The sequence below is a fragment of the Peromyscus maniculatus genome, chromosome 10, assembly GCF_049852395.1.
Source record: "Peromyscus maniculatus bairdii isolate BWxNUB_F1_BW_parent chromosome 10, HU_Pman_BW_mat_3.1, whole genome shotgun sequence".
In the NCBI taxonomy this organism is placed as follows: domain Eukaryota; kingdom Metazoa; phylum Chordata; class Mammalia; order Rodentia; family Cricetidae; genus Peromyscus; species Peromyscus maniculatus.
This window is the reverse complement of record NC_134861.1, coordinates 6,385,924-6,409,630: the sequence shown is the minus strand read 5'-3', so window position 1 is coordinate 6,409,630 and position 23,707 is coordinate 6,385,924. Positions and strand designations below refer to the sequence as shown.

The 23,707-nt window shown below is 46.9% G+C and overlaps 1 protein-coding gene across 9 annotated transcripts in view; it reads left to right on the top strand.

The window, feature by feature from the left end:
• Positions 1-23,707, top strand: part of Sfi1 (SFI1 centrin binding protein) — a 60,370-nt gene that overhangs the window by 7,709 nt on the left and 28,954 nt on the right. For 7 of the 9 annotated variants that reach the window (XM_015991571.3, XM_076547017.1, XM_076547016.1 and 4 more), the window contains exons 4-9: positions 743-814; positions 6,170-6,280; positions 8,062-8,156; positions 13,203-13,320; positions 15,370-15,472; positions 21,612-21,768. In XM_015991571.3, coding sequence (XP_015847057.1) covers positions 743-814; positions 6,170-6,280; positions 8,062-8,156; positions 13,203-13,320; positions 15,370-15,472; positions 21,612-21,768 — 656 coding nt within the window. The remainder of the gene's footprint in view (positions 1-742; positions 815-6,169; positions 6,281-8,061; positions 8,157-13,202; positions 13,321-15,369; positions 15,473-21,611; positions 21,769-23,707) is intronic. The other 2 variants (XM_076547018.1, XM_076547019.1) reach the window with 1 other exon arrangement.

The following is a 23,707-nucleotide window of genomic DNA, read 5'->3' as shown; positions in this document are numbered from 1 at the left end:
CCCGCTTAACCCGAAAGAGGCCTTGGGTTCCTACACACACACACACACACACACACACACACACGCACGCACGCACGCACGCACGCACGCACGCACAATGGGTGGTAGGGGCAGATGACTTTAGAAATTGATAGAGGCCAAACTTTCCTTATTCATATATTTTGTTTACTGGACTTGTAAAATTAAAAAAAAAGAAGAAGACCTTGAGTGGTATGGTGACACATGCTTTTAATCCTAGCACTCAGATAAGCAGAGATTGGTGGATTTCTGTGAGTTCCAGGCCAGCCTGAGCTACATATAAAAAACAAACAAACAAAAACCCTGAAGTAAAAAAGAAAGTGTTTAAAAACAATTTGCTTGATAGTAGGTTTGGGTTTGTTTGTTTGTTGTTGTTGGTTTTTTTTTTTTTTTTTGGTGGTGTTTTTCAAGACAGGGTTTCTCTGTGTAGCCCTGGCTGTCCTGGAACTCGCTGTGTAGACCAGGCTGGCCTCGAGCTCACAGAGATCTGCCTGCCTCTGCCTCCTAGTGCTGGGATTAAAGGCGTGAGCCACCACTGCCCAGGTTGATTTTAGTTTTCTAAACCCGTCTTCTCCATTTCTGTTTGATGAAACATTAGCTATGACATCATCTTTTGATTCAGACTCTGGTCCCTCCACTTGACACCTCAAAGGTTCCCTCTCTTTTCCAGAAAACTCCTGTTAGCCAGGTAGAATTTTCAAATGTGTGTGTCCTTTTCTTTCAGATGTGTGGCCAGAAAGTTTTTGTACTTGTGGATTCGAATGACTTTTGGAAGAGTAACTCCCTCCAGAGCCAGGTATTGTTAGCTTAGAGCACTGAGATGTTGTTGGGCTTCTTCTGTTTCTGTTACTTATTTTATTTAAAAAATTTCAATTAAAATACAATTATGTCTCTTCTCCCCTTTCCTCATCAACATTATCATTGTGCATGTGTGTGTGTGTATATATATGTTCACACATTATCATCATCTGTCTATATGTATATGTATATATACACACATATATATGTATATATGTTCTTTTTAAAGATAGGGTCCCACTTCGTATTTCTAGCTGTCGTGGGACTCACTATGTAGACTAGGCTGGCCCCCAGCTCAGAGTGCTGGGAATAAAGGTGTATACCATTATGCCCAGCATTTTGTTATTATTCTTGTTTTGGTTTGGTTTGATTTTTCAAAACAGGGTCATGGAACTGTCATGGAACTAGCTCTGTAGAACAGGCTGGCCAGCTGCCTCTGCCTCTGCCTCCTGAGTGCTGTGACACCAGGCTTGGCTTCAAAATGAACTCTTGGTACCTCCAACAAGCCTCCCTGCTAAGTAGCCCCCCTCCTACCCCCAGGTAGCATGAACCAATTCATCCTTCTGGGTGCTCAGGTTAAAAAGCTAGGCGTCATCCTTGATTCATCTTGTTCTTTTCTGCTCCAGTGTAAAATATCAGACACCCCAGATCATGCTGGTCTAACCGTCAAAATGTATTGAGAGTCCACTTCTTGGTAGCACTTGGTGTGGAGATGTCCTCTTCCTGCCTCACCCAGGAACTTACCTCACTCTTTTCCAGTCTTTTGTCAGTCTCTGCTCAGTAGATGCTTGAAGAAATCACATCATGTCATTCTGGGTCAATTGTCATTTGCTTTCAGTAAAAAGCAAAGCCAGAATCCCCCGGTGTGGTGCACAGGCCTTTATTCCAGCACCTCAAGAGGCTGAGACAGGTAGATTGTAGCTGTTTTTTTTTTTTTTTGTTTTGTTTTTTCACTCTTTGCTCTTTGGAGGCCCACCACTCAGCTGCCAAATAAATACACGGAGACTTATCCTTATGAATGCCTAGCCTAAGCTTGACTTGTTTCTATCCAGCTTTTCTTAACTAAATTATCCCGTCTACCTTTTGCCTCTGGGCTTTTACTTTTTTTTCTTTTTTAATTAATTAATTTATTTATACCCTCGCCAGAAGAGGGCACCATATCTCATTACAGATGGTTGTAAGCCACCATATGGTTGCTGGGAATTGAACTCAGTCCTCAGGAAGAGCAGCCAGTGCTCTTAACCTCTGAGCCATCTCTCCAGCCCCAACCTTTCTTTATTCTGTATACCTTTCTTTCCTTCTTACTCCGTGGCTGGCTGTGTTGCTAGGTGGCTGGCCCCTGGTGTTCTCTTTCCTTTTCCTTTTCTTGTTCCTTGCTCTTTATTCTCTTTTCCTTCTATTTATTCTTTCTCCCTGGCAGCCTCACCTATTTTTCTCCTGCCTCGCTATTGGCCGTTCAGCTCTTTATTAGCCCAATCAGGTGTTTTAGACAGGCAAAGTATAACACAGCTTCACAGAGTTAAACAAATGCAGCATAAAAGAATGCAACACATTTTTGCATCATTAAACAAATATTCCACAGCATAAACAAATGTAACGTATCTTCAACTAATATTCCACAACAGAAGATCTGATTCCCAGGCCAGTCAGGAAGACATACTTTGAATCTCTGTTCAAAGGAAAACAGCGGCAGGAGCATCTACTGTGGTCCTTCAGGCCAGCTGACCCTTCGTTCTTGTATCTTACTGATTTATTTTTCATTTCTAGAAAGAGGTCATATATTTTAATTCTCATGAGGTCCTCCTTATTTTTGTGAATGTTCTTAGAACACAAAACAAAGCCAGGTGTGATGGCACAGGACTTTAATCTCAGCACTGGGGGTGTGGTGGTGGTGGTGGTGGTGTTGGGGGTGGGGGAAGCAGGCAGATCTTTGTGAGTTCGAGGCCAGCTCAGCCTACAGAGAGAGTTCCAGGACAGCCAGGGCTGCACAGAGAAACCTTTTGTCAAAAAGCAAAACAAAACTGCATTCAGAAGTTTTTAGTTTGGGTGGGTGGAGGGCAGGCGGCAGCGGATTCGAAGTCAGAGGCTTCTGGGGGAAAGACCGGGGACCTTGGTGAGAAGTCTCCAGTCAGCTTCTGTGCTGGCTAGTTTTTTTTTTTTAGATTTTTCTAATACTGCTTTAATGTGTATGAGTGTTTTGTCTGCATGTATGTGCACCAAGTGGATGCCTGGTATCCTTGAAGTTTAGAAGAGGACATCACATCTCCTGGAACTAGAATTGTGGATGGTTATAAGCCACCATGTGGGTTCTGGGAATCAAACCTGGGTTCTCTGCAACAGCAGCAAGTGCTGTGAAGAGACAGCATGACCATGGCAATTCTTTTTTGTTTTGTTTTGTTTTGTTTTGGTTTCTCGAGACAGGGTTTCTCTGTGTAGCTTTGCGCCTTTCCTGGAACTCACTTGGTAGCCCAGGCTGGCCTCGAACTCACAGAGATCCGCCTGCCTCTACCTCCCGAGTGCTGGGATTAAAGGCGTGCACCACCACCGCCCAGCCAACCATGGCAATTCTTATAAAGAAAATATTTAACTGGGGTGGCTCACTTACAGTTTCAGAGGTTCAGTCTGTTATCATCATGCCAGGGAGCATCATGACATGCAGGCAGATGTGGTGCTGGAGGAGTAGCTCAGAGTCCTACATCTTGCAGGCAACAGGCAGTCGACTGAGACACTGGAGCATAGGAAATCTCAAAGCCCACCCCACAGAGATGCAGTTCCTCTAACAAGGCCATGCCCACTCCAACAAAGCCACACCTCCTAGTAGTGCCACTCCCTGTGAGATTGTGGGGGCCAGTCACATTCAAACTACCACATGCTTTTAACTGCTGAACCAACTCTCCAGCCCCTGGTTAGTTTTTGATTATCATCCTGATGAAACTAGAGCCACCTAGGAATAGGAAACTTACTTGAAGAATTGCCTCCATCGGATTGACTTGTGAGCATCTCTGTGGGACATTTTCCTAATTGCTAACTAATAGAGGAGGGCCAAGCACACCGGCTGTTGCCATGCCTAGGCAGGTAGGCCTGGGCTCTATAGGAAAGGTAACTGAGCAAGCCAGAAGAAGCAAGCTCGTAAGCAGTATTCCTCCTTGGCCTCTCCTTCCATGTCTGCCTCCATCTTCCTGTTTTAAGTTCCTAGGTTGGCCTTCTCATGTCCAAAGGAAACTGCAGTAGGCAGTCCAGATATCCAAAAGTGAGCTCAACCTGGACTATAGGAGGATTTCTGGTGGTTAGATAAAAACCAGCATTCCTCAGGAACTCGTGAAGCCATTCAGCCTGCCAAAAGGGACCTCTAATTAACATTTACCTGTGGCACCTATCAGCGTATTAAGGTCCATGCTAACCTGCAGACTCCCTCAGTCCCTTCTCATAAGTACTTGTTATATATCTCAACGCCCCCTCCCCAGTCTCCTAGCCCTCCCACAGTCTCCTAGCCCTCCCACAGTCTCCTAGCCCTCCCCCCAGTCTCCTAGCCCTTCCCCCCCACGGTCTTCTAGCCCTCCCCCAGTCTCCTAGCCCTCCCCACAGTCTCCTAGCCCTCCCCCAGTCTCCTAGCCCTTCCCCCCCCAGTCTCCTAGCCCTCCCCTCCAGTCTCCTAGCCCTCCCCTCCAGTCTCCTAGCCCTCCCCACAGTCTCCTAGCCCTCCCCCAGTCTCCTAGCCCTTCCCCCCCAGTCTTCTAGCCCTCCCCCAGTCTCCTAGCCCTCCCCCAGTCTCCTAGCCCTTCCCCCCCCAGTCTCCTAGCCCTCCCCACAGTCTCCTAGCCCTCCCCCAGTCTCCTAGCCCTTCCCCCCCCAGTCTCCTAGCCCTCCCCCAGTCTCCTAGCCCTCCCCCAGTCTCCTAGCCCCCCCCCCCCGTCTCAGCCCTCTCCCAGTCTCCTAGCCCTCCCCTCCAGTCTCCTAGCCCTTCCCCCCAGTCTCCTAGCCCTCCCCTCCAGTCTCCTAGCCCTTCCCCCCAGTCTCCTAGCCCTCCCCACAGTCTCCTAGCCCTCCCCCAGTCTTCTAGCCCCCCCCCAGTCTCCTAGCCCTCCCCCAGTCTCCTAGCCCTCCCCCAGTCTCCTAGCCCTCCCCCAGTCTCCTAGCCCTCCCCCAGTCTCCTAGCCCTCCCCCAGTCTCCTAGCCCTCCCCCAGTCTCCTAGCCCTCCCCACAGTCTCCTAGCCCTCCCCCAGTCTCCTAGCCCTCCCCCAGTCTCCTAGCCCTCCCCCAGTCTCCTAGCCCTCCCCCAGTCTCCTAGCCCTCCCCACAGTCTCCTAGCCCTCCCCCAGTCTCCTAGCCCTCCCCCAGTCTCCTAGCCCTCCCCCAGTCTCCTAACCCTTCCCACCCCCTCCCCAGTCTCCTAGCCCTTCCCACCCCCTCCCCAGTCTCCTAGCCCTTCCCACCCCCTCCCCAGTCTCCTAGCCCTCCCCCAGTCTCCTAACCCTTCCCCACAGTCTCCTAGCCCTTCCCACCCACAGTCTCCCAGCCCCCCCCCCCCAGCTGTTCATCCTCCCTGTAACCCTTGCTGTTCCTTCCCACTCTGCTTTCTTACTCTCTAGCCCCAGCTAGTCTCCCTTCTCTTTCAGATAGCCCTGGCTATGTCCAGTCTTCTGACTACGTATTAGGGTACACAATATATCACCACAAAGGTGCTTCAATCTGTGAGTTTGAGGCCAGCCTGGTCTACATAGTGAGACCCAGGACAGCCAGGGCTATGTAGAGACGCTGTCTCAAAAACCAAAACCAAAAACAGTGCTTGCTGTCAAGCCTCAGGACTTGCTCAGTCTCGGGAACCTGCACTGCACACCTTTCCTTACACACAGCTAAGAGGGAATAAAAAGTTTCTTATTTAATCTAAAAAGAATTGAAAAATGCTGACAGTTGTTAATAGTTTTCAATTCTTCCTCTTAGGTTTGTGTGTGATGTGTGGGGTGTGCACATGCCGTGACGTGTGTATGGAGGTCTGAGGACCACTTTACAGAGCTGCTTCTCTTTCAACCTTTTCATGGTCCTGAGATCAAGCACAAGTCCTCAGGCAGCCTGCGGCTTTATCTAGTGTGTCATCTCACCGCCAAAAACTATCGTTTTTGATTCCCTCATAGCATGTGAGGATTTCCACTTTCTCTTGTCTCTGTAACTGTCGAAATCCCTGGCGAAACTGATTGTCGTGTTCCTAGTGCATGTAGCACTGAACTTGTAATCAGACAGTCAGTGTGCCCATTATAAGATTATAAGGTGTTTTAACTGAGACGGTAATGGCACTGTGAAGCTGACTGCCAGACTCCTCACATCCAGCTTTCCGATGTTCTCCCTTCTCCCCAGGTTTTTCCATGAGCAGAGAATACTCCAGAAGGTCTTTGGAGAATGGAAGGAAGAATGGTGGGTCTCCCAGAGAGAGTGGAAACTCTGTGTTCGAGCTGACTGTCACTACAGGTGTCTCATTACTTTACGCTTGTTGAAATAGAGATTTTACACTCGATCAAACAATTACTCAATGTCTTGTTTCTGTTCCAAAGGAGCAATGTTTTGGATTGCTTTCTAGATTTTAGAAATCTTTTTGGGAATAAGTAAATCCATACTCATGTGCGGTTATGTCCATGTCCATTCACACATGTGTGTGTTCTTTTGAGTCAGTGGTTAAGTTGGCCATGCTGGAGACTTGTGAAGTTCACTCACTTCCATGTATTTCTAAATCTGAGAGGTTTGTTTTTTTAAATAATTAGTCCTAAACCAGGTGATGGTGGCAGACACCTTTAATCTCAACACTCTGAAGGCAGAGGCAGGAGGATCTTTGTGAGTTCAAGGCCAGCCTGGTCTACAGAGCTAGTTCTAGGACAGCTAAGGATACACAAAGAAACCTTGTCTTGGAAAAAAAAAAATTAGTCCCAGCATACTAATTATGATCAAGAAAGGGTGTGTCTTACCGAAAAGAAAATTCGGAAAATAGAGAGGCTGGGTCAGGTAGCTGAGTGGATTAATCCCTAGCACCAAACACAATTAAAAAACCAAAAAGGGGGGCTGGAGAGATGGCTCAGAGGTTAAAAGCACTGACTGCTCTTCCAGAGGTCCTGAGTTCAATTCCCAGCAACCACATGGTGGCTCACAACCATCTGTAATGAGATCTGGTGCCCTCTTCTGGACTGCTGTCATACACGCTGTATACATAATAAAAAAATAAATCTTTACAAAAAAAAAAAAAAAACCAAAAAGGGAAGAAAGAAGAATCTTTCAATCTTTGCCATTCACATTGCAATGAGTAATGGAGGGAAAAGTTAAAAATTACACCAAATGCCCATCTTTTTTTTTTTTTTTTGGTTTTCCGAGACAGGGTTTCTCTGTGTAGCTTTGCGCCTTTCCTGGAACTCGCTTGTTAGCCCAGGCTGGCCTCGAACTCACAGAGATCCGCCTGGCTCGGCCTCCCGAGTGCTAGGATTAAAGGCGTGCGCCACCACTGCCCAGCCAAATGCCCATCTTTAGGGCAGGTGCTATAACTTAGCAGATAAAGGCACTTGCTGTCATCTGGTAACCCGAGTTGGCTCCTCAGAACCCACGAGAGAGAGCCAGCTCCTTCCTGCCCATTGTCCTCTGACTGCCACACTTTCGCTGTGACCCATACCCCCTCCATACAGTAAATCCAATAGTAAAATTCTTTGTCGGTTTGTTTTGTTTTTGAGATAAGATCTCAAAACTTACCCTCTGGAACACAGTGGAAAAGGACACGTTGTGCTATGGAGAGGAAGGAGGGTGGCATTTTGTTATTTTATGTGTGTGGGGGCTTCACCTGCGTGTATGTCTGCACACCGTGTGTATGAAATGCCTGCAGAAGCCAGAAGAGGGTGTTGGCCCCTGGAACTGGAGTGACAGATGTTTGGGAGCTGCCTGCCATGTTGGTGCTGGGAACCAAACAAAGGTCCTCTAGAAAGCAACCAGTGTTCTTAAACTTGGAGTGCTCTCTCTAGCCATTATTTTTGGGTGGTTCTACTATCAAGGGTCAGAACAGCCCATTACTTCCCATAGGATTTGCCTGTGCCAATCCTAGGTAGCAACCTCTTTCCAAACAACCCTAATGTCTGCTGATCAATTCTCCATCAACTACAGGTTTCCCCTTCTAGAATGCTCCTGAGTGTAGAGGTCACTGGCTGTGCTGGGTGGAGTTACTTTGTTGTCTTACGGTAAGCACTGTTTGCATTTCTGTTTGCATTTCGGCTCCTCAGATACTATTTGTACAACCTGATGTTCCAGAACTGGAAGGCCTTTGTGCACCAGCGACGGGAGATGAGGAAGGGGCTCTGCAGAGCCGAGCATCACGGTGAGAGAGGGGAGGGTTCTGGGAGAGGGAATCGTCTGGGAGAGGGATGATGTGCTTGACTTCCTTTCTTGTTTGCCAAGTGTGATCTGATCTAGTTGAACCCCCTGCCTGGTCAGATCCTGTGTCTCCATGTGGTGTAGTCTGGGCACTTGAAGCTCATTGGGCAGATGTGTGAGCAGACTGTACCTGGCCTGCTGGTGTGCTTAAACGGAGCACAGCACAGCTGCTCCCCCAGTGTGGACCTGTGCTCCCTCAGCCTTGCTTAGGTCGGTTCGTTCCCTAAGCTCCAGCAGCATGCATCTGGTTTTAGGAGAGCTCTCTGAAGAAGTACCCATTGCTGCTTCCTGACAGTAATTCTCACCTTCCAAGGAGGTTGGCGATTCTTCATCGCCTCTTTGCATTTACTCCTGTTTTCTGTGTACACACAGCTGTAAGAGTGGTTGGACAGAGGTTAGACCACGCCACTCTGCAAGCTCAGTGGCCTCTCAGTGGACTCGATGCCCTGGTGTGATTTTCGAGGTTTCACCTGTTCTCTCCCCCCCACCCTCTGACCACACTGAATATGCACTTCTTCCCTTTCTTCGAGATCCAAAAGATTCAGGCCCATTTTCATTTATTGATTAATTTATTTTTTTTATGTGTCTGTGGGCTGTGCACATGCAGAGACCAGAAAAGAACATGAAATCTCTTGGAACTGGAATTTAGTTATGAGCTGGGAACTGAACCTGGGTCCTCTGGAAGAGTAACGAGTGCTCTTACCTGTGGAGCCATCTCTCCAGCTTTGATTCAGGTGCATTTGAAGGTTGCCTTCCTTAGCCAGGTGTGTTGAGACAGGCCTCTAATCTCAGCACTCAAGAGGTGGAGGAAGGAAATAGGAAACAGATGAGCTGACTACACAGAAAGTTCAAGTCTAGCCTCAACTAGGTAGCAAAATTGTCTCAAAAAAAAAAACCTAAATAAGTGGTGAATGTTCCCTTCCCTGTCTAGCTTTCTCTCCGCTCCCCAGGATGGTGGATTCTTAGTTAAGTATGAGACAGACTGTTTCGGGATTTAACCCGGAAGTAGCTCATGGTTTGTTGTTGTTGTTTCTTCTCCTTCTTCTTTTTTTTTTTTTTTCCAAGACAGGGTTTCTCTGTGTAGTTTTGGTGCCTGTCCTGGAACTCACTCTGTAGACCAGGCTGGCCTCGAATTCACAGAGATCCACCTGGCTCTGTCTCCCGAGTGCTGGGATTAAAGGCAGGCGCCCCAGCTGCCTGGCTATTGTTGTTATTTCTAATTCTTATACAGTGAGAGTTATTCTTTTTGATGTACTGTTCTGTGGTTTTGGCAAATGCAGAGTCATTTTGTATGCAAAAATATCAAGTGTTCTTTTAGGAATGGGGCAGCTGTGCTGGTGCATGCCTGCAATACAGCACTGGAGAGGCGAGGGAGCAAGCAGATGGCTAGCCTCGGTGCACAGGAAACTCTTGTCTCAAAGAACAAAACAAGTTGAGCACACAGACCTTTAATATCAGCACTCAAGAAGCAGGTGGATCTCTCTGAGTTCAAAGAGAAGCCCGATCTACATAGTTCAGGATAGCCAGGGCTACATAGTGAGACCCTGCCTCAAAAAATAATAATAATAATAATAATTTGCCGGGCGGTGGTAGCTCACACCTTTAATCCCAGCACTCGGGAGGCAGAGCCAGGTGGATCTCTGTGAGTTAAGGCCAGCCTGGTCTACAGAGTAAGTTCCAGGACAGGCACCAGAACTACACAGAGAAACCCTGTCTTGGAAAAAACAAAACAAAACAAATTTAACTCTACAAATAGTTATCTGAGTTATCTATATAGATAGTTCAGATATTTCATTCTTGTTTTACTTTGCATTTCTCTAATAATTAATGATACCTTTTCTTGTTCTTACTATTAATGTACACATCCGTGTGTGTGTGTGTGTGTGTGTGTGTGTGTGTGTGTGTGTAATTGTATTAGTTAGGATTCTCTAAAGGAACAGGACTGATAGAATGAACTAATATGTGTATATATACATATGTATATTATATTATAATATATAATCGATTTTTTAAATAATACATATTATTATATACATTAAAAGGGGATTTGTGAGAGTGGCTTACAGGCTGTGGTACCCATAGGCCAACAATGGCTGTCTCCTGATGGAAAGGCCAAGGATCTGGTAGTTGTTCAGTTTCCAAGACTGGATGTCTCCACTGTTCAATCTGGTGCTAGAGTCCCAGGGAAGTCATGGAGAGCTGCTGATCTTCAGTCTGTGTTGGAATCCTGAAAACATAGGTTCTAACCCCAGCAAAGGAGTATCTCAGGAACAGGGTTGATGAACTTGCCATGGAACGTGAGGGCAAGCAGGAAGACAGCAAAGGCTTCCTCCTTCCATGTCCTTTTCTGTGGGCTGCCACAGAGGCAAGGCCCACATTTAGTGTGGGTCTTCCCACCTCACATGGTCCAGTCGGGAAAAGTTCTTCACAGGTGTGCCCAGCTGTTTGGGTTTTAGGTAATCCCAGATGTAAGTTAAGTTGACAACCTAGATTAGCCATCATATTTGTGTCTGTTTCGTTCTTTTTAAAGGGTTTTTTAGGTTTTTGTATTTCATTTGTTTGACTGTTTGGCCCTGTACGTGTGTCACGGAGATCCGCCTGCCTCTGTCTGCTCCCCCCCCCCCCCCCCCCCCAGTGCTGGGATTAAGCTGCACCACTGCCGGTTTGTTCCTTAAACTGCAAACTGAAGTCATCGATGAGAGACTGTTTCTGACAAGTGTTCACTCCTGCAAACTGAAGTCATCGATGAGAGACTGTTTCTGACAAGCGTTCACTCCTGTCAACAGTTCCCTTAAGCACTGTTACACGGTGCCAGGTGTTTAATGTGTTGTGTTCAGTTAAAAAATGTTTTCTGGTTTCCTTTTTGTTCATAGATTATTTAGAAACATGTTTCATTTTCTACTATTTTGGGCCTCCCCCCCACACCCACACACACAAGGTTTCTCTGTGTAGCCTTGGCTATGCTAGAACTCACTCTGTAGACCAGGCTGGCCTTGAACTCATAGAGATCCACTTGTCTCTGCCTCCGTATGCCACCACCATCAGCTTCTATTTTTAAAATTCTTTATTTTATTTCTTTTTAGATGAGGTCTTCTGTGTATCCCCAGACTGGCTTTGAACTCTTTTTTTGTTTTGTTTTGTTTAATTTCTTTTAGATAGAGTTGAGACCCTGTCTCAAAAACAAAACCAAAACAAAAAATCCTGTTCCCTGAGTTATGTCCTAGGGAAAAAATTATTTATGTGTATGAGTGTTTTCCTTCACATATGTCTGTGCAACACGTGTGTCTCTGGTTTATACAGAGGTCAGATGAGAGCGTTGGATCCCCGAGAACTGGAGTTATAGACTGGTGAGCTGCCATGTGGGTGTGGGAACTGAGTCAGGATCCTCTGCAGGAGCAGCCAGTGCTCTTAACTGCTGAGCCTTGAACTCTTATCTCTTTGCTTCTGTATCCTTCAGCTAAGGAGTTCTAGTTTTTTCCATTATACTCAGAGGATGCTGTTTAGTATCATATCAGTTCTTCTGATATTTTAAGTTTTATTTTGTGGCATAAATTGGTTTTTTTTTTTTGTTTGTTTGTTTTGTTTTTGTTTTTTGAAACAAGGTTTCACTGTGTTGCCCTGGCTCTCCTGAAATTACTCTGTAGACCAGGCTGGCCTGGAACTCACAGAGCTCTGTCTGCCTCTGCCTCCTAGGTGCTTGAGATGAAGTCGTGGGCCACTGCCCTGTTTCCAGGGTTGGGAAAATGGGTCTCAGCAAAGTGCTTTGCAAAGCAAGCATGAGGACCTGAGTGTAGACTCACATAAAAAGCCAGGCGTGCTTTCAAACTAGCACTGGGAAGTGGAGGCAGGAGGATTCCTGTGGCTCTCTGGCCAGCTAGTCTAGTTTAATTGGAGAGCTCCAAGTTCACTGTGAAACTCTGTCTTAAAAAATAAGGCCGGAAAAAAAAAATAATAAAACCAGACATGGTAATGCACATCTTTAATCCAGCACTTGAGGCGAGTGGATTTCTGTGAGTTTGAGGGTAGCCTAGTCTACAAAGGGAGTTCCAAATCAGGCAGGCAACATAGACCTGGTCTCAAAAAAACAAAAGGTTGCTAGGCGGTGGTGGCACACACTTTTAATCCCAGCAGAGGCAGGCAGAGCTCTGTGAGTTCGAGGCCAACCTGGTCCTCAGAGTGAGTTCCAGGACAGTTAGGACTGTTTACACAGAGAACCCCTGTCTCAAAAAGCCAGAAAAAGAAAAAGGAAAAAGAAACGCAAAAGGTGGAGGAGCTCAGATGAGCACAGTCGGCGGAGTGCCTGCCTGCCACATCAAGTTTTCTTTAAGTGCTGGCATCTGGCACCACTGGAACCTGTGCAGTCTCGATTCTTTTTCAATTTGTAACACTACACAGTGTTTCCAGAAGAGGGCGCTTGGAGGCTGGAGAAGAGATACAGGCATTCACAAGTATAGGAAACCCAACGTGAAATAATGTATCCCATCCTTTAAATGTTTACTTACATTTGTTTGTTTAAATGTGTGAGGCTCCTGTACACCATGGTGCTCCTGGGAGGTCAGAAGACAGCCGGCAGGAGCCAGTTCTCCTTTTGTGTGAGCTCCAGGGATTATGCGCAGGCCACCAGGCTTGGCAGCAAGCACCCTTAACCACTGAGTCCTCTCACTGGCCCGCTCGACCCATTTTTTTGTTTTTATTTTTTGTTTTGTTTTTGAGACAGCATCCTTCTTTTTTTCCTGGTTTTATTTTTAATTATGTTTATGTGTGTATGTCAGTGTATAGAAATGTGCAGGTACCTGCAGAGGCCAGAAGAAATGCATCAGATCCCCTGCAATCCATCCTGGAGCTGGAGTCCCAGGAGGCTGTGAGCTGCCCAGTGTGGGTGCTGGGAACTGAAGTGGACCTGTGCCAGAGCAGTAGATGCTCTTAACTGCCGAGCCATCTCTCCCGTCCAGTGTCTACCCTTTAAAAAAGATCTCTTTGATGTCTCTAGATACAAAGCAGAAGATGCGCCAAGCCTGGAAGTCCTGGTTGATATACATGGTTGCCCGTAGGACCAAACATCACATGCAGTCCACTGCTGTAGAATTTAGGCGGAGGAGTCTCTTATGGTGAGTGTATGGGGCACCACATGTCGGCAGTCATCAGTTTACCTCAGCGTTGGGATGAGGCTTTAATTCACCCATCTCACCAGAGTGCTTAGAACACAGTTGACACCTATAAATACCCCTTGATAACATCCAGCTATAATATTGAATGTTCATATAATCAGAATGAGTTGTAACTAAGTGCTTACAGTGTCCTAAGCCTATGTTAACTTTGTGTGTAGAATTTTTGGTGGTACGGGGTATGAGCTGGCTAGTTCTGTGTCAACTTGACACCTAAAGGTCGAGTTATCTGAAAGGAGGGACCTCAGTGAGAAAGAGCCTCCATAAGATTGGGCTGCAGACAGGGATTTCCCTAATTAGTGATTGATGAGCAAGCCAGTAAGCAGCACTCCTCCATGGCCTCTGCATCAGCTCCTGCCTCCAGGGTCCTGCTCTGTTTGAGTTCCTGTCCTGACTTCTTTCAGTGATGAACTGTGATATAGAAGTGTAAGCCAGATAAACCCTTTCCTCCCCATGCTGCTTCTGGTCATGGTGTTCATCACAGCGATGGAAATCCTGTCTAGGACGGGGTGGTACAGGGGAGTGAGCTTAGAGTCTATCACATGCTGCAGATACTCCGCCACTGAGCCATGTCCATTTAGTCTGGCCTTGAACTCTCTCTGCAGCTGAAGCTAGCACTAGGCCTTTGACCCTTGTGACTCAGCCAGATAGTTGGGGTTACAGGTCTGTATCACTAGGTGGGGCTGTGTATGTGTCATAGTGTAAAATATTTCATTTAATGGAAAGTATTTCATTTAATGTAGAGTATTTCATATAATGTAAAGTATTTCATTTAATCCTTTGGTTTTAATTCAGGGTCTCTCTTTGTAGCCCTGGCTGTCCTGGAACTAGCTCTGTAGACCGGGCTGTCCTTATACTCAGAGATCCACCTTCCTCTGCCTCCTGAGTGCTGGAATTAAAGGTGTACGACACCTGCTTTTCTTCTCTCTCTCTCCTTTTCTTTCTTTTGATAAGGGGCTTTAATATGTAGGCCTGATTGGCCTCAAACTCATAAAAATCCTCCTGCTCTGCCTCCCAAGTTCACTACCATGCCAGGCTCTACCTCACCGCTCTACCTTACCGAACTCACCAATTCAGCTCGGGTTGCTGGCCAGCCACTGAGCTTCCAGGGAACCTTCTTGACTCTGTTCCTGTAGCATGGAGCTTGCAGCTAGAGATCCAGACTCAGGTTCTCAGGATTGCGCAGCAAGCACATTCCCACCGGGGCCATCTCCTCAGCCTTGAATGAGTCAGGCAGCCTGACCTGGCTGGTGGCGCACACCTTCAGTCCCGGAAAAGGAGGCAGAGGCAGGCGGATCTCTTGAGTTCAAGGCCCGCCTGGTCTACAGAGCTCCAGGACAGCCAGAGTGACACAGAGGCAATAGGAGGGAGACTAAGATGAAGGTGTGGCTGCAGCAGGTGGGAAGGAAGGAGACAGCCCTGCCAGACTGGAAACCTGAAAGCCCCTTTTTTCTCCTTTCAGATTTTCTCATCAAGTCTGGGTTCTAATGTAGCTAACTCCCAGTTTGGAAAACTAAAGTGTGTAGCTGGGAGCACCAGAGCGTGTCTGGAGTGCTGAAGGGTTGGGGCTGGTACTCAGTGGGTGAGAGCTTGCCTGCCGTGCACACGGCCCCGAGTTCATCCCCAGTACTGCAGACAAACGATACGTGGATGGTGATTTATAGTGCTTCAGGCTGGATCTGACATTAGCTTGTGGCCCTTCGTCTTCTTAAAGTTACGCTTTAGTTAATGTGTGAGAAAGAGATGATGCGTGTGGAGGTCAGGGATTGAACTCCGGTCGTCAGACTTGGTGGCAAGCACATTTAGTCTCTTCAGCCTTGGACTGCTCTTGATTTTTGCTTTTCCTTGCAGCAGTGGGTGGAGCAGATGTCAGTTTAGGTGGCACTGTGAGGAAGAGAGACCTGGGCTAAAGTTCAGAAGCACAGCCCTAATGGTCCTTCTCTTTTCTGTCCCCCGCCCCCAACTGACTCCATCTTTGATTTGCTCTTTCAGTTTCTGGTGGAGCAGGTGGAGGAGGCGATTAGCACAAGCCCATGCCGCCCATGCTCTCCACACAGCGGCTGTGAAGCATAGAGCCCGGAGCCTCCAGCTGCAGGTCTGTCGGGCGGGCGTATACTCAGGTTTTGGTGTCCCAGGACTAGAATTAACAGGAAGGCTTCTCACTGCTGCTGCTTGTTGGGAGTGCAGCCTGGGCACCTGGGGAGGTGGGGTGAGAGAGCGTGCAGGGGTGAGGCTGTGGCAGATGGGCACTGCTGTTAGGAATGTGTACCCGTTCTCCACAAGATACCCGCGCAGAGCCGAGTTCACTACATTGGTTAGAAACTGTTAAAATATGTTCTCATCTCCTCATTATTGCCTTTCTGCATCAAATGGAAAATAGTGCAGGTAGAAACCAAGACTGAAGAGAAAACCCTTCTGCTTCGCCCTCACAGGGTGTTTGGCTTTTGGTTTTTGAATCAGGGTCTCATGTAGTCTTGGTTGGCCTTGAACTAGCTGTGGAGTAGAGGATGATCTTGATCTTCTAATCATCTTGCCTCCACCTTCCAAGTGCTAGGACCATGCTCACCACTCCTCGTGAATGTAGGCTATCTGCACACATTTGGCATACATCCAGACACATACCCATGTACTAAAGTGGAATCAACTGTTTGAAAACTGAAAAGATGATTTAGTGGCTAAGAGTACATACTCTGTTGCAGGGGACCTAAGTTTGGTTCCCAGAACCTACATTAAGCAGCTCGCAACTACCTATAACTCTAGCTCTGGGGCCTCTGATACCTTCTGACCTCCTCAGGTACCCAAGTGCATATACCTGCACACAGACATACACATACACATACATCACAGCACTCAGGAGGCAGAGGCAGGTGGATCTCTGAATTCTAGGACAGCTGGGTCTGCACGGAGAAATCCTGTCTTGAAAAATAAAACAAACAAAACCAAAAAACAGAAGATGAAAAGGAAAGAAAGAAAATTCCAAGTGAGATTTCGGCAAGATGGTAGTTGGAGTGTGTGTTTGTGTGTGTTTATGATTTATTTATTTTATTATACATATGTAAGTTTTCTTCCTGAATGTGTGTATATATGTGCACCATGTGTGTGTCTGGTGCCCATAGAGGTCAGAAGAGAGTGTTGAATCCCCTGGAACTAGAGTCACAGATGGTTGTGAGTGGCCTTGGGAGTCCTGGGACTCAAACCTGAGTCCTCTAAGAGAACAGGCAGCTCTCTTAACCACTGAGCATCTCTCCAGACTCAAGGTTCTGCTTGTTTGAAAGTGACTAATAGAATTTGCTCATGGAGAGACGACATATTTCTTCAGAAGAGGAATTCTGTGGTGACCTCTGCCTCTGGCTGAGTAGCCGCCATAGTGGAGTTACCCTTCACTGACATGGGCTCTCTGAAGGAGAAGCGGCCTGTGGGGAAGGGCTGGGGGAAGCTGTGCTCCAGACTCGGGATGCTGAGCCTGATCCGGCGTCCACAGAGCATCTGAGCTGCTGAGGGAGGCTGAGGCAGGACTCGACCAAGTGCTAGGAGTCCGTGGAGGAGGACGGCGTTTGAGCTGAGGAGTGAGCGGATGGTGGAGTGAGGGAGTGACAGGACAGGCTGGGGACAGGGACCCAGCAGAGAAGGTGCCCTCTGCCACGTCAGATGCCATTCTGCCGGGTCAGGCAGGGCGAGGACAGACTTGACCTTTGGGCTGAGCCACGTGGAAATGGTTAGATAATAGATTGATAAGCAGTTTCTGTGAGCACATGGGAGTGCTTTCAAGAAAGCCTTCCGGGGAGAAGTCACAGAATGGCCGTCCCGAGCTTGGGAAGGAGAGGGCTGGTGTCAGCTGCATGGCAAATGTGCTGAAGGGTAAACCTTTGCTTTGGGGGTTGTGTCTGCAAATACCGAACCATAGAAAAAGGGTAACATACACTTTACCCTGTTTAACCCGTGCTTCATGGGGCTTTGTCTTTGTTTTTGTGAGACAGGGTCTCACCATGTAGCCCTGGGTGTCCTGGAACTCACTACACAGACCAGGCTGGCCTGTGATTCACAGAAATCCACCCGACTCTGCCTCCTGAGTGCTGGATGAAAGGTGTGAAACATCATGCCCAGCCACTCTTCATGTTTTAACAACTGTGCAAATGTATTTTTATGCCTTTTCAGGAAAAGGGGGGAGGGGCCTGGACCAGAGTTCAATTCCCAGCACCCTATCAGGTGGCTCACAACCATCCGAAACTCCGACTCCAGGGGATCCAACTCCCCTGACTTTCAGACACCTGCACACACATGCATATACCCACACAACAGACACACACGCCACATATTTAATTAAAAACAATAAAATTTAAAAATAATAAAAATTCAGGGACTTTATTTTATTTTATTTTTGGTTGTTTTTGAGACAGGGTTTCTCTGTGTATCACTGGCTGTCCTGGATCTTGCTTTGTAGACCAGACTGGTCTCGAACTCACTGAGATTTGCCTGCCTGTGCCTCCTAAATGCTGGGATTAAAGGTGTGCGCCATGTCTCACTTAAATTCAGGGTATTATTAAGAAGACCATGCTGGCCTCAAACTCCTGACCCTCCTGCCTCAGCCTCTCAAATCCTGAGATTACAAGCAGGAGCTCCCATACCCAGTTTAAGAATAAATATAGGGTTGGGGATTTAGCTCAGTGGTAGAGCACTTGCCTAGCAATTGCAAGGCCCTGGGTTCGGTCCTCAGCTCCGGTTTAAAAAAAAAAGAATAAAATATATAATCTCTTCTCTTGATGATCTTTTCTGTTCTTGGACAGTGTCTCATGTCCCCTTCTGGCCTCGAGCTCCTGGGCCTCTTGCTTCTAGCGCCTGCGTACTGTGATCACAGGCCTGTGTACTGGGCCTGCCTTGTGCTTAGTTGTTCCGGCCTGTGGGAGGCCAGCTCCCACCTTTTCAAGGGTTCCTATGAGGAGGAGAGAGGAATAAGAAAATATTAGGTAGAATGAAAAATGGAGATGAGAAGAAAGACAGAAACACAGGGTAGCTTCTGGAGGACCTGGACCAAAACCCAATGGCCCTTTCCAATGGTTTATTCCAAAGGGCTTTTTTAACAATGCCAAGGGGCAGACAAAAGACCTCCCCCTTGCTAGATCAAAGCACACCGCACAGCCAAGTGTAGTCCCTTCTAAACACCTGGTAACCATGCCTGTGGTCAATTCATTCCCTTATGCCACCCTGCTGGGTAAAGCAAACTCAGATTCGCTGACCCTGAGTAATTTGAGCCTCCACACTGGCCACTTGACAATTGTGGATGTAATGTTCACCCTCCACACACTTTGATGTACTTCCATTGTAGATTAAAGGGGAGGGGGTGCTTTCTTTTCTATAGCCACAATGTTGTTAATCCCAGTGCCTTTCATATTGATATGACAATATATACATACAGTTCGTATTAAAACCATACATTAGGTGACGCCAGCCAGAGCTACATAGTGAGATCCTGCTTCAAAAAGAAAGAAAAGGAAAGGAAAGCGGGGCTGGAGAGATGGCTCACTGTTAAGAGCAAGTGTGCTCTTCCAGAGGACCAAGTTACATTCCCAGCATCCACATCAGGCAATTCAGCTACCTGTACCTTTAGCTCCAGGGGATCCAATGCTTCTGGCCTGAGGGCACCTATGCATACACACCTGGAACTTTTAATAGGAAATGGAAAAAAAAATAAAACCATACATGGCTATTTTTGTGTGTGATGTAGAGCCCAATACAAAGTCACGTTTTTGATTGTCACATCCTGAAGGGCTTTTTTTTTTTTTGGGGGGGGGGGGGTTTCGAGACAGGGTTTCTCTGTGTAACCCTGGCTGTCCTGGAACTCACTTTGTAGACCAGGCTGGCCTCCAACTCACAGAGATCCGCCTGGCTCTGCCTCCCAAGTGCTGGGATTAAAGGTAAAGGTGTGCGCCACCACCACCTGGCTCTGAAGGGCATTTTTTAAAAGAATTGTTTATTTTATATATATGTGCACTGTCTTTATACACACCAGAAAAGGAAGTCAGATCCCATTACAGATGGTTCTGAGCCACCATGTGGTTGCTGGGAATTGAATTCAGGACCTCTGGAAGAGCAGCCAGTGCTCTTACCACTGAACCATCTCTCCAGCCTGTGAAGGGCATTTAAAAAAAAAAAAATTGTTTTAGCGCAAAAAAAAAAAAAAAAAAAAAAAAAATCCAGGAAGTTGAGCGTGTACACCTTTAATCCCAGCACTCAGGAGGCAGAGGCAGGTGGATCTCTGAGTTCAAGGCAGCCTGGTCTACAGAGCTAGTTTACAGGACAGTCAGGATTACACCGAGAAACCCTGCCTTAAAACAAAACAAAACACAAAAAGAACAAAAATAGGATGGGAGAAATATAGTACATTTGTCCACGGGTTTCTCAAACCTAGTAGAAAGTGAAAGGTGAATGTATAGGAGAGGGGCAAATTCCAGTGATACAGTTGAGAAGGCAAGAAAAGATGACATGTAGCCATAGTTAAGGTGACCTTTGCCTGGAGCTTGGCCAGTTTTGGCTAGAGCGAGCGCGTGCCTGTATACACACACACACACACACACACACACACACACACACACATATACACACACGCTCACAGAACCCAGAAGGGGACACTAGATCTCCTAGAGCTGTAGTTACAAGTGTTTATGAGACATCCAACATGGGTGTTGGCAACTAAACTCAGGTCCTCTACAAGAACAGTACTCACTTTAATCACTGAGCCATCTCTCTAGCCCCCTGCCATATTTTTGGAGGGGACCAGAAAGAATGGTATTCACCTAAGAGGAGGGAAGAAAGAGGTGTTATAGATTTAGAAAAAGAAGATAAGAAATTGGTGGGTGATGTCATTCTGTATGCTGTGAAAATGTGTTCCTCTGATTGGTTGATAAATAAAGCTGTTTGCCCAATGGTGGGGCAGAATAAGGTTAGGCAAGATATTCTAAAGAGAGAGAGAGGAAAGAAGACAGAGCAGGGGAGACTCTGCCAGCTGCTGCCAGGAGAAGAAAGATGTAAAGGTACCGGTAGGCCATGAGCCACATGGCAAAGTATAGATTTATAGAAATGGGTTAATTAAAGATATAAGAGCTATATAGCAAGAAGCCTGCCATGGCCAAAGTTAAAAAATAATATTAGCCAGGCGGGACACAGGAAAACTTTCAGCTACAAGAAATCTTTATATTCAAATTAAGGCATGAGTTATCTCTGCAGATACATGAAACCTTCTCATGGATACAGGTTTGTGAATAATTTTAAGGGAATCCTGTTGTCCACTTTCACCTTTTACAAGCACGCTCCCCTGAAATGTAAGAGAACTGTGTCTTGATAGGTATCCCCCCCACCGCTTCCAAAGAAAAGGCAGACCTGCATTCATCCTAAATCAGAATTTACTATATTATACTCAGAGTGTCATTTAATTTCATTATTCCGTGTGTGTGTGTGTGTGTGTGTGTGTGTGTGTGTGTGTGTGTGTGTGTGTAAATTTTGTTTGCATGTATGTCTGTGCACCATGTATGTGCCTGGCACCCCAGAGGACAGAAGAGGGTGTCAGATACCCTGGAACTGGACTTACAGATGGTTTTGAGCCATTTTGTGGGTGCTGGGAACTGAACCTGGGTCCTCTGTAAGAGTAACAACCCTTGAGCAATCTCTCTGCCCGCCCCCCATCATTCTTTTTTTAAGACAAAGTTTTTATTATCTATGGTTGCATGGAGCTGTCATAGAAATGTAAAACAACAGCTGTTGACATCAGTCTTCTTCCCATCTGACTCATCTTCCTTTGACGTTCCCCTAGCATGTAGTCTCCGCTTCATCCCTTGTATATATAACAACTCCATGTCTTCCCTCGGTTAATCCACCAGTGTAGCTGAGCTCAAAAGCTTTATGCTGAACTCCATCATGTATTTGCAATTACTTCTCCATCCCCACCCCACCCCCGTCACCAAGACAGGGTTTCTCTATGTAGCTCTGGCTGTCACAGAACTCACTCTGTCATGGATCCATTTGCCTCTGCTTCCTGAGTGCTGGGATTAAAGGTGTGTACCACCCTCACCCAGCTGCAAATTACTTTTTACAACTTCTCTTTATTTTTTTATTTATAATTTATTCCCCCCCCCCAAAGTTTGTTTTATTTTGTTTGAGGCAGGATCTCATGTAGCCCAGGGTGGCCTCAAACTCACTGTGTGGCTGAGAAGGACATTGGATTCTTGGTCTGGTCTTTTCAGGCTTGGTCACGATGGCAAGAACAGCTCCTAAATAGCCATCGGGAAAGGTGGAAGGTGGTCCGTGCTGTGAGACACCATCAGCGCCGGCAGAAGCAGAGATCTTTGAAGGCCTGGCTTCAGTACCTCCATATCCGCAGGGCGAAGAGATGGCAGAACGGTGAGTGGGAAGCTGGGCTCCCGAGCCTGGCTGCTCCGACCCCTCTCCCCATCGCCTGAGACCCTCCATGAAGAGGAAACAGAAGGCGTTACACCACAGTTTTTTTGTTGTTGTTGTTGTTTTGTTTTTCGAGACCGGGTTTCTCTGTGTAGCTTTGTGCCTTTCCTGGATCTTGCTCTGTAGACCAGGCTGGCCTCGAACTCACAAAGATCCGCCTGCCTCTGCCCCCCACCCCAGTGCTGGGATTAAAGGTGTGCGCCACCACCGCCCGGCGTACACCACAGTTTTGAGGACAAGAAATTTAGTAGAAAAGTATATCATCTTGGTTCTCATTTATTTCCTCCTGGCTTTTACTAATATGCCTAACTTCTATTCAAATAGTCTTAATGTATTGATTACTTTATATATTTCAAATGGACCTGTTCATATTGTGATAAGTATGATGATATCTACAGTTTATTGTGCTTGTTTTTACATTGTATTTCAGCTTTATCAAGACTGCTAGTTTTAATGATTATTTGCATTTTTAGAATAACTTGTCTTTTTTGTCTTATTAATACAGTATTTATTTATCTTCCTTCTCTCTGTCAAACCCTGTGCCAGTCACTTTCCCTGACGTCATGGGACGGTACAGGAAAAGGGACATACAAGGTAGAAGAGACAGGGGAGGATGGGTTGTGTCAGGTGGTGTCGAGACAGCTACTTCACATGGTGAAGAGCCCCCAGGCCTCTGAAAGGCAAAGCCCAGAATTATATAGGAGAACTGGTGCTTCAGAGAAGAGTTCCTGGCTTAACCAGTGATGAGGCTCCCCAAATAGTGCCAATTCAGCCCAGAGCCAGCCACCCCGAGTGTCAGCCCAGCCCTCATAAACCTGGCTGCTGTGCTGATGTCCCTAGAAATGGCGCTGAGTGAGAGTGAGATGGGAGACTGCAGAGCCGAGCAAGGCTCCTGTTCACCGGTGTCTCCGGCTGAAGAGCACTCGAGCTAGAGATTCCCTTCCTAGTGAGTTCAGGAGCGGGTGGAGGTCCTTGAGCAGGCCTGCATTCAGGAGTGAGGCACTGAGGCGGAAGAGCTCTCAAAGCGAAGATGCCACAGATGGGGTGTATTTGGTTTGCTTGTTTTGAGACAGGATATTGCCGTGTAGTCCTGACGGGACTTACTGTATAGTCCTCACTGGCCTTGAGCCCACAGAGACTCGTCTGCCTCTGCTTCCCGTGTGCTGGGATTGCAGGTGTGCACCACCATGCCCGACTGTCACATGGTACCTTTGCTTAGCCATTTCCTGTTGATAGGTACTCGTCCTGGACCAGCAGGCCTTTCTTCAGTGACAGCGTCCTAAGTGAGAGGTGGCCAGGAGATGAGAAGATAAAACAGGGGCAGTCAGGAGGTCTTGCACAAGTTATATTTTAGCCAAGCAATCTTAATAAGAAGTATAGCATCTGATAGACTATTTCCATGGGAGAAATGAGACAAAGTCAGCAGAATCTGTCGTATGATGGGACTAAGTGGGAAGCTAATCAAGCAGTGTTGCACACGGGAAGCCCAGGGCATCTCAAGAGCATCACAGACAAAGCATACAGTTGTAGCTGGTTGTGTTTCTACTCTTTGGCTGTTTTGTGGGGCCCACCACCCAGCTCCCAAATACATACACAGAGGCTTATTCTTTCTTATAAATGCCCGGCTTTAGCTTGGCTTGTTTCTAACCAGCTTTCCTTAAATTGTCCTATCTTTTGCCTCTGGACTTTTATCTTTCTCTATTTCCGTATACCTTCTTTGTCTATGGCTTGCTGTGAAGCTGGGTGGCTGGCCCTTGAAGTCTCTTCCTCACTTCCTCTTTCTTGCTCCTCAATCTTTTCTTCCCAGATTTCTCCACCTGTTTTTTTTCCCCCTGATTTTTTGAGACAGGGTTTCTCTGTGTAGCTTTGGAGCCTGTCCTGG